This window comes from Cannabis sativa, chromosome 9, assembly GCF_029168945.1.
Source record: "Cannabis sativa cultivar Pink pepper isolate KNU-18-1 chromosome 9, ASM2916894v1, whole genome shotgun sequence".
Lineage (NCBI taxonomy): Eukaryota > Viridiplantae > Streptophyta > Magnoliopsida > Rosales > Cannabaceae > Cannabis > Cannabis sativa.
The window spans coordinates 52,535,716-52,551,929 of NC_083609.1; the positions used below are offsets into that span (position 1 = coordinate 52,535,716).

At 30.2% G+C, this 16,214-nt stretch overlaps 1 protein-coding gene across 1 annotated transcript; it reads left to right on the top strand.

The window, feature by feature from the left end:
- Positions 1-10,423: 10,423 nt before the first annotated feature.
- On the top strand, positions 10,424-15,971 carry LOC115723681 (triacylglycerol lipase 2-like). The gene is made up of 9 exons (XM_030653163.2): positions 10,424-10,624; positions 10,872-10,979; positions 11,102-11,242; positions 11,382-11,492; positions 11,632-11,778; positions 14,139-14,182; positions 15,186-15,265; positions 15,399-15,494; positions 15,577-15,971. The coding sequence occupies exons 1-9, from the start codon at positions 10,424-10,426 to the stop codon at positions 15,891-15,893; spliced, it is 1,245 nt and encodes a 414-aa protein (XP_030509023.2). The 3' UTR covers positions 15,894-15,971.
- Positions 15,972-16,214: the final 243 nt, after the last annotated feature.

The following is a 16,214-nucleotide window of genomic DNA, read 5'->3' on the forward strand; positions in this document are numbered from 1 at the left end:
TATATATATATATGTAAAAGTATATATTTGTGTGTATATATATGTGTATATGTATATATATATGTATATGTAAATGCATATATTACGTATAGTTTTATATTTTTAATTTTATTTAGTAGTTAATATTTATTTTTTTAGTGAATAGATTTTGTGGTATTCATTTTTTCGGTGTTTGGCAAAACTCACTTCTCGGCATATTGGAAGGTTAGTATGCCTATGTTATATTATTTATAATATTAAAAAAAAAGTTTATTTGAAAATGCATATTGGTAGAGTTTGAATATCTAATATATTCCTCCATAGTGAAGTAGGTTCTGTGAAAAATATACTGCGGTCGGATGGGTAGCATAAATTAATATGTATGTAAATTGTTCTGGTATTGTATTTGTGATTTTTGTGTAGCTGTTAAAAATTTGGGAATGGTCAATTGTAAAGTGTTATGCTGTCGAATTTTCGGTAGCATAACATTTTTAGTTTGATTGTAAGTTATATTTAAAAAATAATTAGAACATCATTAATATTATAGATATGATAATAGGTATAATGTAATATGCATGTAAACTGTTAATTTGGTATTGTGTTTATGATTTTTGTGTCGGTGTTATAAATTTGGGAATGCTCAATTGTAAAGTGTTATGCTGTCGAATTTTCAGTAGCATAACATTTTCAATTTGATTGTAGGTTATATTTAAAAAATTACTAGAACATCACTAATATTATAAATATGATAATAAGATAAAAATATTAGTAATAGTTTATTTTTGAAAAATAATTACAACATCACTAAGTAAATTTAAATTAAAAATTAATAATTTAAATAACTTGATAATTTTAAAATGTTACAAATTTACTTATTACTAAACAATAATTTAAAACTTTATTAAGTTAAAATATTGATAAATTAAAAACTTATTAATGATAATTTGAAAATTTTCATTTGCTTTCGTTATGATGTTACAAATTATTAATTTAAGGGATATTGGCGGCTAAACTACCTAAACTTTACGGTTTGTAACACTTAACCACAAAAACTGAATTTTTGGCGGCTAAACTACCTAAACCCTGGTTCCGTTTTGCTCTGCACACCTCCGTCCAAAAATCACAGTTAAGTGCCACGGTGGATTGTCCACGTGTACACACTTGTACACGTGGCAAATTTTTAGTGGTCCACGTAATATTAGTTTGAAAAAATAATTATAAATATTTAAAAAAATAAAAAATCAAAATTTTTTTTCTTTTTTTACTTTTTTTAATTTAAAAAAATTAAAAATTAATTTTTTTATTATTATTATTTTTTCTTCTTCTTCTTTCTTCTTCTTTCTCTACAGAAACACTCCCAGCAAAAGAAGAGCGCAAAACCAGAGAAGCTTAAAAACCACTTATCGTCTCCTACTCCATCTCCAAATCTATTATTGTAATTGTAACTTGGATCTTATATATTGCTCAATCAATGGAGTTACTTTACATTAAAAAAATCTCACGCCAATCTCTCTATGTCTATCAACCTCTCTCCATTTTGTAACCCTAAAAATACATCATTCTCTTCTTCTCTCTCAACTCACTGCCTCCCTCAACTCAAAAGCCTAACTCAAATTCAGGTTTAGAGATGACGGATTCGAGTAATTGAGTAAGAACCTCATAGATGACGGATTCGAATTCAGGTTTAGAGAGGTCATAGCGAAGAGCATCGACCACATCTTGTTCGTGATCGTTAACAAATTTTAAAATACTCTTCAACTGCGAAACTCTCCATTCATAGCTCCGAGTTTTACCAGAGGCGAAACTCTGTTTCAACTCTTTGAGCAAAAACGACGCCGTTGTTGAATCAAACACCTCCTCCTTCATCATCTTCTCTTCTACTCCGTCAATCGCCATAGCTATATACTAAGTTGTATTTTTCTTATGTATCTCTCTATATAAATATAGGTATATATATTGTCGGCTAAGGTGGTACCTTTTATTAATGGTTTGTAAGCTTCTCTATTGGTGGTTTTGCCCTCTTTTTCTGCTGGGAGGGTTTCTGCAGAAAAAGAAAAAGAAAGAAGAAAGAAGAAAGAAGAAAGAAGAAATAAGAAGAAGAAAGAAAAAGAAAAAAAAAAAAGTAAAAAAAAAATATAATTTTTTTAAATTAAAAAAAGTAAAAAAAAAAAAAGAAAAGAAAAATTCTAATTTTTTAATTTTTTTAAATATTTATAATTATTTTTTAAAAATAATATTACGTGGACCACTAAAAATTTGCCACGTGTACAAGTGTGTACACGTGGACAGTCCACCATGGCACTTAACTGTAATTTTTGGACGGAGGTGTGCAGAGCAAAACGGAACCAGGGTTTAGGTAGTTTAGCCGCCAAAAATTCAGTTTTTGTGGTTAAGTGTTACAAACTGTAAAGTTCAAGTGGTTTAGCCGCTAATATCCCTTAATTTCAAGAAATTAAATAATTGAAAAAATAATTAAAGTTTGCAAAAAAACTATATTTATCACTAATAGGTGAAATTCATTAATTAAGTAAAGTTTTCAACTTTCATTAAAAAAAAAAGTAATTGAAATGAAAAAATTTGGAATAAAAAATAACATTCAACATTGCATTAATAATAACATTAATAAAAATACATAGGTGGTATATAATATATTATAAAATAACATTGAATGAATAATAAAATTAATAAAAGTACATAAGTGGTACATAAAATAGCATAAGACATTATAAGATATTATAAGACATTTTAATATGGCATAAAATATTATAAGATATCATAAGACATTTTAATATAGCATAAAACATTATAAGATATCATAAAATATTTTAATATAGCATAAAATGAAATTTTTATCCTGAATTGATTTCTTTGGTTATAAACCATAGATAGGATAGAACAATTTTATTTGTATTATCACATAGTGATAATTTATTTCACACACACATTTTTCCTTAGACCCGTTTGGAGAGGCTGAGTCAGTAAGGACTCTTAAATACGCTTCTCCAAATTATCCAGGACTTTTATGTCCACATAGATAGTTTGGGCTTGTTTTATACCTATAGTGTGATCTATTGTTCATTTGATTGTTTCTTTGTTAAAGATTCCAGTACACCACCTCGCTGCATGTTCTTGTAAGTTGGCATACTTGGTAATAGTTTGCTTACTTATGAGAAATGTAGGGAGGTACTGCCGAAATTTTGAAAAAAAAAAGCAATCTTAAGAGAATAGATTGCACTATATGTATATCACAAGCCTGAATGGGATAGGTTCTTTACCCTTTTAGAAATGGAGTGACAAGGTGGAGTAGGACACATTTTCAACTTTAATTTAAATTGTGTGTTTTCATATTGTGTAGCAATATGGTGAGCGACAGAAGCTGGATGACTTCAAACAGACGATCTGTAGAGTTTCGTAGGGGTGTGGATGAGTTTGTTGGAGTTGCTCGAATGCAACTAAATTCTGCCGGAGTTACACGATGCCCTTGCATGAGATGTCTGAATGTCAACTTTGAAAATCCAGATAATATTAGGGTACATCTGTTTGTGCACGGCATCCAACGATCGTACACGACCTGGTATTTTCATGGGGAGTTGTTCACGCAACCGGCTGTAGAAATATTAGACAACGAAGAAGAAGAAATGGCAGATGTAATGGTCGATATTTTAAGAGAAGATCCTAGTTTTGACGATCCAAGTTCTACCACTGCTTCCTTTAATGAGCCCACTGTGAATGGTGGTGGAAAGCACGACGATTTGTTCAAGGATATGGAAACTGAATTGTACCCGAGTTGCAAAAAATCAGCGCTCAACGCTTTGGTGAAGCTGATGCACTGCAAAGTTCTCAATAAGTGGAGTAACCATTCTTTTGATATGTTACTCGCCATATTGATTGAGTTATTTCCAGAGGGTACAAAATTACCCAAGTCCCATTACGAGTCGAAGATGAAATTGCGTAACCTTGGTTTGGGTTATGAAACCATTGATGTATGCAAGTATAATTGTGCCTTATTTTGGAAAGATAATGAAAAAAAGATCTATGTCCGATTTGTGGCGAGAGTCGTTGGAAAAAGAGAAAGGGAGACGGAAAAAAAGTTGCTAGAAAAGTTTTGCGGTGCTTTCTTTTAATTCTGAGACTGAAGAGGTTATATAGTTCAAGACACTCGGCAGAGGACATGCGGGGGCACTACTCTAAGAGACCTAAAGAGAATGGCGTGCTTAGACACCCTGCAGATGCACAAGAGTGGAAGAAGTTTGACAGACGTCATCCATCCTTCGCACTTGAGCCTAGAAATGTGAGATTGGGATTGGCCACCGACGGGTTCAATCCCTTTGGTAACATGAGTAACGATTACAGTGTGTGGCCTGTTATATTTGTCCCGTACAACTTACCCCCATGGAAGTGTATGAAACCTGAGTCGTTGATGTTGTCTCTTTTGGTGCCAGGACGCACTGTCCCTGGAAAAGACATGGATGTTTTCATGAGACCATTGATTGAGAATTGAGAGAGTTGTGGGATTCAGGTGTCCAAGCTTGAGATGCTTACAACGGGACTGTGTTCACACTGAGAGCTGCTATTTTGTGGACCATTAATGACTTCCTGGCGTATGCAATGATGTATTGATGGAGCACCAAAGGGTACAAGGCGTGCCCCACCTGTAACGAACACACTCCTTCCAGTGGATTACGCAGCAAGATTGGTTATGTTAGGCACTAAAGGTTTCTTGAAATGGATGATCCAAGGCGTAGAAGTAAAAAATATGATGGGAAAATTGAGAAAAGACCACCTCCTCCACAATTGTCGGGGGACGATATTTTAGCTCAGCTTGAGCAGTTACAATTTCGTTTGCCTAGAAAACACAAGCAATTTGGTGGAGTCACACGTAAACATTCTGTAACTAAGTTAAATTGGTCAAAGAAGAGTATATTTTTTGAGCTAGAGTATTGGAAGGACTTGTCTCTCCGACATAATCTTGACGTAATGCATATCGAGAAAAATGTGTGTGAAAGTGTACTTGGAACTTTGTTAAGTATCAAGGGGAAGTCTAAGGACACAGACAAGGAAAGATTGGATTTGGAGGACCTTAAAATACGTCGTGAGTTGTGGTTATTTGAAGACCGTAACGTGAATTTAAGGAAACTGCATGCTAGTTACACACTTACTCTTCCTGAACGACGTGAATTTTGCAAATTTATTAAGTCTGTGCAGTTCCCAGACGGATTCGCTTCAAATTTAGAGAAAAATGTCAATGAGACTGAAGACAAATTTTTTGGTCTGAAGTCTCACGATTGTGATGTGTTGCTACAACGCTTGATGCCCGGTGGCATTAGAAAGTTCTTGAAGAAAGAAGTTAGGGATACCATAACTGAGCTGTGTGTATTTTTCCAGAAATTGTGCTGTAAAACATTGAATGTTACAGACTTGCAGATAATGCAAAAAAGTATTCTAGACATTCTTTGCAAATTGGAAACCATTTTCCCACCGGCATTTTTTGACATAACGGTTCACTTGGTGATGCATTTACCTAAAGAAGCGATGCTTGGGGGACCAGTGCACTTCAGGTGGATGTATCCAATTGAACGAGCCATGTCTGTGTACAAACAATACGTGAAAAATCATTCTCAACCGGAAGGATCTATTTCTGAAGCTTATGCAGTTAACGAAGCCTTAACCTTCTGTTCAATGTAATTCCGGGAAGTAGAAACTCGATTTAATCGTCAAGATCGAAATAGTGATGTTCTCCCAAATAAGCCTGAAAGGGAATTCTCTGTATTTAAGCATGTTGGGCGACCAATTGGTCAGAGGACCATTGTTGCTTTACCAATGCAAGATAAATTGAAGGCAGAGTAGTACATTCTGAACAATTGTAATGAAGTGGAGAAGTATATCACGTAAGATAACTTTTTTCATATTCTATTTAGTTCTCTTTAGTGACGACATTCTCTAACATTTTCCCCATTTTTCATGTAGTGAGCATAGGAACGAGCTACAACTTAGGGGTCATCAAAATCTTGAGACAATTCAAGAGAATGAGTTTCCTAGTTGGTTCAAGTCTCGAGTAAGTATTGCTTTCTACTTATTTTGTTATTGAAATACTGTGAATTAATCTAGCATCAATGATTAAATTATTTTTCTTAATGATAGATCAATCAACTCCGAGTAGATAATCCTGCAGAAGTATCAGATGAGTTGTACGCCATCGCAAATCCCTCTAAGCCAACATGTTATTGTTATCCTGGATGTATTGTTAACGGTGTTAAATTCTTAGTCGAGGATCGGGATGAAAATCGTAAGACCCAAAATAGTGGTATTTTAGTGCCTGGAGAGGATGGTAACAATTTTTATGGCGTACTCAAACAAGTGTACGAGTTCACTTACTTGAAGGATTGTAGTGTTATTATTTTTAGGTGCAAGTGGTGGGACATAAACTGTAACAGGACAGAAAGTGATGGTTTTTTCACTAGTGTTTGCGTTGCCCGTGAATGGTACCAAAATGAACCATTCATACTTGCATCCCAAGAAAAATTAATATATTACATTCCTCACTTGAAGAATGGAGTTGATTGGAACCTTGTCAATTTTTACACCCCTCGCAATGTCTGGGACTTTTCGGATGAGGATGATGATGAGACCACAACTATACAAGAAAGAAACTCTTCGGGAATTTCTTTAGTCGTTCAACTTCCACAGTTGGATGATGTTCAATATGTTCGTGATGATGTTGACCCAATTCAAGTGCCCGATAACATGGGTCGTCATGAGCAGTCTAACCGTGAAGATTTAGATGGCTTCATTGTTTATAGTGATGATGAAGACACTAGTGATAGTGATAATGAAAATAATGTAGATGTTAATGATGATGATGATGATTATGATGACTTGTAGACTTTCAAGTATTGTAATATAGATGTCACTGTTGATTTAATGAAATACATGCCTCTTTCGTCAATAGTATGATTAATTAATTATTCGTAGCTTGTATTTGTAGAATGGCTGATGCAGGTTCAAGTAGTTGTCAGAAAAAAAGAGTTAGGGGAAAGTACAAGGGAAAAAATATTGAGGAAGAACTGGCCAAGCTGCCAGCAGGTCAAAAATTGAAATTTAGATTTCATATGGCGACTGGGGCCCCTGTAGATGACTATGGCAACAAGTTTAACAATTACATAAAGTTTCTTGTTCGCAATACTATTCCTATGAACAAGTTTGAGTGGGGAGGACGTTGAGGCTACACTCATTCAAACTATATGGGATAGAATAGCGGTAATATTTTAATTTTTTTTAATAACACATCAAACGAAATCCTTATATAAAAAATACAATATATACGACTTTGGTGTTTTTTTTTCAGACCAAGATTGAGTTGCCAACTAATAATCCTATGTTCGTGGATTACGTCACCAAATCTATGTCAAAAGGATTACGTGACTGGAGATCAGACACGAAGAAGGCATGGAAGGAGAATATTGAAAAATATGGGGATGAAGAAGCAAACAGAAGATCACGTCCAGATATGGTGACGCCGGAGGTGTGGGCGGAGGTTATCGCATACTGGAAAGACCCGAAACAACAGGTATTATTTGAAAGTTTTAATAATTTTTCTTCTTTACTTAATATTATTTTTTTTCTCAATTTGCTAAGAATAACTATACGTCAAATTACAGGCAAGAGCTGAGCAAAATGCGAAAAACTGAGGTAACATGAAGGTTCAAGGTGGATGGGGATCTAAGACCATAGTGTCGACCATTGTCAGCGGGGTATGAAATTTTCAATATATGATAAAAATATGGTTTACTTGGAAATTTTTTAATAACATTGTTCTAATTCCAATTTTGTAAAAAATTAGACTGATCTGTAGACGGGGGAGCTTCCCAGTGCTGTGGATACATTTGCAAAGTTCCACTGCAAGAACAATAAGTGGCGAGATGAGCACACCAAACAACTGCATGTACGTAACTTTATATTTTTAATAAATTTGTTTTATAATTTAAATTTCTTTCACTCTAACAGTTTCATTATGAAATTTTTTGCAGGCCAAAATGGTTGAGATTCGTGACACTCAACCAACGCCAGCTCATGCCCCCCGCCAGTACAGTGTCGACCCCACCCAATTTCCGGCAGATACGCATATCATGACACATGTATTGGGTGAGCGGTCACGCCACTTGAGAGGACTCGGACAGTTGCCAAGACTTAAGGCGGGGGCAAAAGGAGCAACTCCCAGGGCAGGTGCATCTGGGCAGGCCAGTGTCACTCAAGAGGAATATGAGGCACTGAAGCGAAAGGTGGAAGAACAAAAGGCACGGAACTAGTGGCAACAAGAAATGATGATGACTCAAAATCAGATCATGAGTGCGTTCCAACAACAAATGATCTAATTGGCCAGCGCTGTTCCAGGGTTTACCATGCCGAATCTGCCTCTAATTCCACCATTTCAGCCTCCTGGCCATGCAGCTGGTTCCTCTTCACAGCTTGCCCCTCCCGCTGATGACGAAGATGATGCTGTTGATTTGTAGTTTTTTTTACTTTACACTGTAGATATTACTGTATATGAATTCAGAATACTTTAACTTAATTTTTATGACGTTTAATATATATAGTTTTGTAATAACATTATAAATTTCGGTTTTATAATATATTGGATATTATATTTAGTATTATTTTGATTTTTAATATAAATTTAATTTATAAATAAGTTTTTTTTCTTAAAAAAAGAAAAACCTTTCACCAGCGCGTAACATGCGCCGGCAAAAGTATTATATAAATAAACAAAAAAAATTAAAAAACTTTTTCCCGGCGCATGGGTCGCCGGCATAGATAAATTTAAAATTAAATTTATTTTTTTAATTAACGTTTTGTTTACTCGCCGGCAAAAAACAGGCTCCAAATGTCCTGGTTCGCGCCAAAATCTTTGCCAGCGAGTTACACGTACTTTTGCCGGCGAGCTTATGCGCAGGCAAAAGTGGCTTTTCTTGTAGTGTATTATGTTTGAGATTATCTTCTTTTAGATTAAGGGTTATTTTAAAACTCGAGACATGATTCTTGAATGTTTTGATTAATATTATTATTTTATTCTTTCATATTGAATTGTTTATATTCTTCTATACATAATTTTATGATTAATATTTTGATCTTGTTTAGACTGTCACTAAATTAGACTTTACATTATTCTATAATCATTCTTAAAATTTCTATCACCTAATTGTCTAAGATTCTAGGTATAAGTGATAAATTATTTTTAATGATATTGTGACAGGTATTATTATTTCTAATGAAGAATATAACCTATATTAAATAAATTATATGCTACATTAATTTGTTGCTTAGATTAACCTGTCTTTTTTCTTAGGTTAAATAGATTACATGCTTCGTGGATCTATTGCTTAGTAAAAAGATTTAATTATTGAGCGCTTAGTCATAATTAATTGTAATAGCGAGACTGAGATAAGTGATTAATTATTTGCGGGATTAATAGTTTAATTTTAAAATAAAATATAATATTAATCATTGTTGTTCTTGATTGATTGTTCGAGGTGGAGAATAATTATTAACTGTTTTTAAATTCGTAATTTTCATTGGTTGTTTGTTTTCTTTTTATGCTATTCAATTGCAACTAAGAGTCCCCTTTAATTTTTATTTGATAGTGAATAAAAAATTAATTGTAGAGCTCGTAGAATGACCCGTACTTACTTTCATACTAAAATAGTTCAAAGTATTGGAATTAAATTAATTAGTAAATTTGATACGACATATGACAGACATTACCCAATAATTTCAATAGTTTAGAGAGCATAATTTGGTACATGTTAAAATTTAAGGGATAAAAATTCTAATTAGGCAATTTATTTATTACACTTACGCTAATATATAAATATATTCATGTATACACACGATAAAACAATTCTATAAGCTTTTAACTGATATATCCTATATAGAGGAAGACATTGTCTATTTAATTATCGAAGTTGGCTTGTTATTAACATCTTTCCAATTGTTTGGAAGATAAAAAATCTTAATTATGTTAGTTGATTATTATGTTTTAACATTTTTTATATCCTATTACCTCAAACAAATTGAACAGATCGATTTTTCCTTTTTCTTATTTTAGAATCTGGCATCGAATGGGCATCTGGCTATATATATTAATTCCTCTATTACATTTTGAAATAGGAAAATAGAAAAACTATATATCGATTTCTAACATTTCTCTCTTTTTCCTTTTCTTCCTCCTTTAGGCAAGACAAGAAGTAAGAAGTACTAGTAAGTGTAAAATTATGATTATGAACATTGTTGATAACTTTTATTTTTGTTATTATTATTAAATCAAAATGGTGAAAGGAAGGCAATAATAGCTAAGAAGAATATAATGAGATTATTATGTGTATTGACATGCAGATCTATGTACATATGTATTGATCGAAAACTCATAGTAAATATATAAAAGAAGAATATGGTTGGTGGTGCTATTGGTTTGGTTGTGGTGGCCGTGGCTCTTATCATATCCAATATTCCATCAGAAACAGCAGCGATAAGAGATGTATTCCCCCATAAACCAGCAATGGTATCTCCTCCTCAAGCCTCCACACTTGCAGATAATGACATCTGCAAAACTCTGGTGGAGCCACAAGGCTACACTTGCCAACATTATCAAGTTAAGTACCGCTTTAATAAATTTTTACATTATAAACCCTATATTAATTCCTTCTTACAAATTATAAATTGGAAACTTGTACTCTGCATATGCATACAGATGCACTCTGTATAGGTGGTGCCATATTTATAGGCAAATAGCAATGCTGATATAGTAAAACAAAACTAATATATATGCGTGTGTCTAGTGATTAAGGCATATAAATTAAGTAGTGGGTGTTTTGTTACATGTGGTGGTGTATTTGTAGGTAACAACAGAGGATGGTTACACTCTTGGGATGCAGAGGATTCCAGCTGGAAGGTCAGGCAAGAAAGCAAACAAACCACCCGTTTTGGTACAACATGGGGTTCTCGCGGTAATATTAATTACTTAATTAATCAACTAATTAATGTTTTTCAATTATATATGTGTGTGTATGTATGTATAGTAAATTGAAATTTCATATTTTGAATTTTTATTATATGTATGTACGTATAGGATGCTGCCTTATATCTAGTCAGTTCCCCAGAACAATGTTTGCCCTTCATATTGGCTGATAATGGCTATGATGTATGGCTTTCCAATGTTCGTGGCACAGCCTGCAGTCGTACCCACACATCACTTTCTCCTAATGACGAGGTTCCATTCCATTTCTACCACCTACCTACTTAATACATTATACTACTTTACATTGATCTATATATATAAGACTATTAATATTGATTTGAATGCTGAATATCATATACAAATATTATGTATGTTGGATTTACTGGTGTAGAAATTCTGGGATTGGTCATGGGTTGAATTGGGTGCTTATGACCTCCCTGCGTTCATCGAAGGTGTGCATAATCAAACTGGCAAGAAGCTACACTATGTTGGACACTCCTTGGTGATTAATCTCACTCTATGTATATGCAATTAATTAATTAATTGATTATTTTTTTACGTACTGACAATGATATTAGTAATGAAATTGTTATTATAATAAATTGAAATCAATATTAAAAGTGTGATGAATGTTGGCACAGGGAACTTTGATGGCTCTTTCAGCATTTTCTACAGATTTCAAGCAGATTGACATGATAAGATCGGCCACTTTACTTAGTCCAATTGCTTATATGAATCAAATTGGTTCCACGTTATTAAAAGAGATTACTGTATTCTCTTTAGCTGAGGTAAATAACAAACTCTCCTACTTCACCTTATTTTATTCAGAAACTAGGAAACTCTAATACACACTTAATTCCAGCAATTTTCCACACATCTCTTCAACTTGCTATACCAAATAAATAATCAATTATTTGCTTATATATATGAGTATTACTAACCAAAAATATTTACCACGTCATATTTCCAAAATACTCATTACATGGAATTTAAAGAAACACAAAATACTATAACTTAAATTATTTTTTTAACTGTACGCTTAATTACCTTTCTATTTTATAAGAAATACACCTACATTTTTATACAAATTGAAAAAAAGGAAAAAAAAAAAAAAAGAAAAGAAACTTGATACATGCAATTACTTATTTCTATAACTAATTTTAGTTTACTGTAGTTGTTGAAATTTTTTCTCCATAATTAACATTTATTAAAAAAAATAGTTATAAAGAAAAATGAATCAATCCGATACCTTGGGGCAAAAAAAAAAAAAAGCCCTACTACAGTATTTTTCTAAATCAATAATTTTTTTTTTAAGAGTTTTTTTATTTTTACACTTTAAACTATTTTTTTTTTTACATTTTTACGGAATTCTACATAAAAACTCTTATTACAACTAGCGTTGCAACATAAATTACAATAAAAAATCGTATAAAAACCCCTATTACAACTAGCGCTTCAACTATTTTAAAAACTCAAACCGTAAATTTAAAAAAAAAAAAATTAAAAAAATAGTATATGAAGTAATTGTTTTTTTTGACGTGATTAATAAGTTTTTCTTAGTTAATATATTTTTTTCCATGATTTATAAATTATTTTCCATAATCAAATTTTAATTATATTTGTATATATAAAATTGTTAGATAGTTTATGGGTAAATAAATTATGTATAATTCTAAAATTAAAATGTCAAAAACTAATAAATATTTTTATTTGTTAAAAATATATAATATATAATTTTTTTTTTTTTAGTTTTTAAATTCCGATAAAGATTTTTAAAAAAAAGTGATTAAATGGTTTGTCATAGTATTTGTTTTATTTATTATAATAATTATTTAGCGTAAATAAGGAATGTTTTACGTACATATTTAGTACTTCGTAATAAAGAATATTAATTTTGTGATACATAATAAAGAAAGACATATTTTAGCTATACTTGTCACGTAAAAGTAGAAAAAGAAAGATTTTACTTATATATACAACTATAGTACCTATATAGTTCCTAAATTATGTGTGATTCTTTTGAAAACAGACACTATACGATATCAAAGTTGTTTATATTATTTTTTTTTCTTAAAATATGAAAGCCTAAAAAATTAGTAAAGCCTAATCTTTTTATTTTTGTATTTTTCTTTATATAAATACTAGAGAACCACATTTTGGACAGTGTTAAACAAAAATTGTAATCTTTTTATATTACTAATTACCAAATGAGTGTTATACTATCTCTAATGGGAGATGTAAAATTATATTACATTTGACACAAAAAATAATATATTTGCATCAATTTTTAACATTATTATACTTTCATACTTTCAAAACTTGATGTAAAATTTAGTGTTCTTATCTACAATTAATATTATAAAAAATATAATACTTAATGTAATTTATAATTTGCAAAATAAAATATTTACAGTATATCAATAATAAATTTATATGAAAAATATTTAAGTAAAACTCAATATTTTTTTATCATGTTTTTGTTGAATTTTTTTTATTATTATTTTCTTTTCAGCCGATGGAACAACTTCAGCTTATACAATGAAAAAAAAGAGAGATTTTTCTAATTAAATAGAAAAATTATTATCCATTCATGGGTAATACCCATTAAAAGTGCACCCATATATATATTGATTTTTTTTTGATATATATATACAAATAAATTACAAAAAATATACATGTTGAACCACTAAAAATTTAGAAAAATATATAAATTCATATTTATATAAATAATAAAAATTAATTTCCTAAAATTAATGTATAATATATTTAATATAAAAATAATTAATACATAAACTTATAATTTAATTAATAATTGAAAATAAAAATAATCATGAAATAACTTATCTACAATTATTATAAAAAAAATTACTATTAAATTATTAATTAAAATTTTAAATTTTAAAATTAATTTTTGAAAACAATTCATTATATAAATTTAAGGAGAACTAGAAAGAAATATAACAAATTGGATAAGATATTAATCAATCACTCCAAAAACTAATATTAAGACAAATCAAAGTGAAAAAAATAATAGCTTTATTTATATACTACATTAAGTATGCACTTTTAAATAGTTTTTCAATAATGTAGAACTTTTGTACATTTCTTATATAATAATAATTATTGTTTGATTATTCTTATAAAACAGACATCCATCAATTTGTTGGGCATCCATCAGTTTGATCCGTCAAGGTAAGAATGGAGTTACAAATGCAGTTGGAAAAATATAATCCACTATTTTCTTAAAATAATATCTTTATATACTAAAAATTGTTTCAAATTTAACACAGTAAAAAATATGTCAAATTCGAGACACAAAATAACATGACACAAAATTTATCACAATGTATGAATATTTACTTTTATGTTATTTTATATTTAGTTATAAGTATTAAATAATAAACTTTTTACAATATTATTATTATTTTATATTTTCTATAAATATTATAGAAGTCTTAATGAAATATTAAATTTTGTGTAAAATTTTGAATTATGTGTGAAAGCATTTTCAAATTTCCTGCACATATTATAAAATTTTATTTTTATGTCAAATATAACACAATTTTTTATGGGATCTAAGTTGAAGAAAGAGATTACTTATTAGTGATTATTTGTCAATTTTACATGAACTATATTTAATTATTACTTGCTTTTTGTATAGGTATATAAATAACTACTCATCAATATATATCCACTTTAAAAATGAAAAAAAAAATACTCAATATTCAAATTATAATGGGTAAATACTACTTTGGACCATATATTGTAAAAGTTATCAATTGGACCCTCTATTTTGTTAAATGATAAAATTGATCCTGTATTTTCTAAAATAGTACAAATAGGACCGTGATTTGAAATATCAAAATAAAATTTAATTATTATCCGATCTAAAAGCGCTATGACAAAATTGTTTACTTTTTTTTTTTTTGAAATATGTTTACATTTTATGTATTTGTCCGTATTAAGAATTGTCTTCAAGTTGGTTATATTTAAAAAAAAAATTGTAAAAAATTAAACTCAGGATCTTATTTTTATAATTCTGAAAAAATACAGAATTCATTTTAACGTTTAACAAAACAGTTAAATCGATCATTTTTATAAAACACACAGTTTAAAATAATATTTACCCAATTATAAATGATTAATTATAATGATTATATTAACTATATGTTTTCTTTTCAAAACACATTAATAGCAAGGAAGTTGCCACCATTTTGGGATATATATGTAGTTTACAAGGCATTGACTGCGTCTCCTATGAGACTGCTTTATCAGGTTAATTAATTTTAAAAATGTTAATTTCAAGTTTCTCCTTTTTAATTAAAATAATTTTCTATATTGCCCCTATTTATTAAATAATAAACTAATGATTTTTGTTCTCCCAATTAAATTGTTGTAATAAAAATAGGCCCAAATTGCTGTATAGATAAACCGACAATAGAACGTTATGTTGAACATCAACTTCAGCCAACCTCCATGAAGAATTTGGTTCATCTTTCTCAGAGTAAGTACGATCAAAACCATCACTACTAGTTAATCATTGTATATATATATATATATATATTTTTATTTATTTATTTACGTAGTGATCAGAACTGGAACAATAAGAAAGTACGATTATAACACATCGGAAAATATGAAGCAATATAATCAGGCAACTCCTCCTGCATACGACATGAGTAAAATTCCAAAGGATTTTCCTCTTTTCATGAGCTATGGAAAGAATGATTATCTTTCAGATGTAAAAGATGTGGAGGTTTTACTTGAGACTATTAAAGATCATGACAAGGACAAGTTGGCAGTACAGTATTTGGAGAATTATGCTCATATGGATTTTGTTATGGGTAACAATACCAGACAAGCTGTGTTTGAACCTTTAATGGCCTTCATTGCTCAACATTAATTAACCTCCCATAACTACCTATATTGTACTTAATATTGAAACCCCATGAATTCTATCATACATAGTTTCAATATTATAGAATATTATAATTAATCTCACATCTCAATTCATGTACACTGATGTATGATATTACTGTATATATATGTATATATTTATATCATGATGCATGCATGTCTTATATTGATGATGAGAATAATGAAATAATAATTAAAGTTAAGTAAATACTTGGATTATTCTTTATAACACCTAGTACAATCACGGTTCGTTTTGGTATATGTCATATTACACTGTATTGTATAATATTATATTGAATTGTATTTT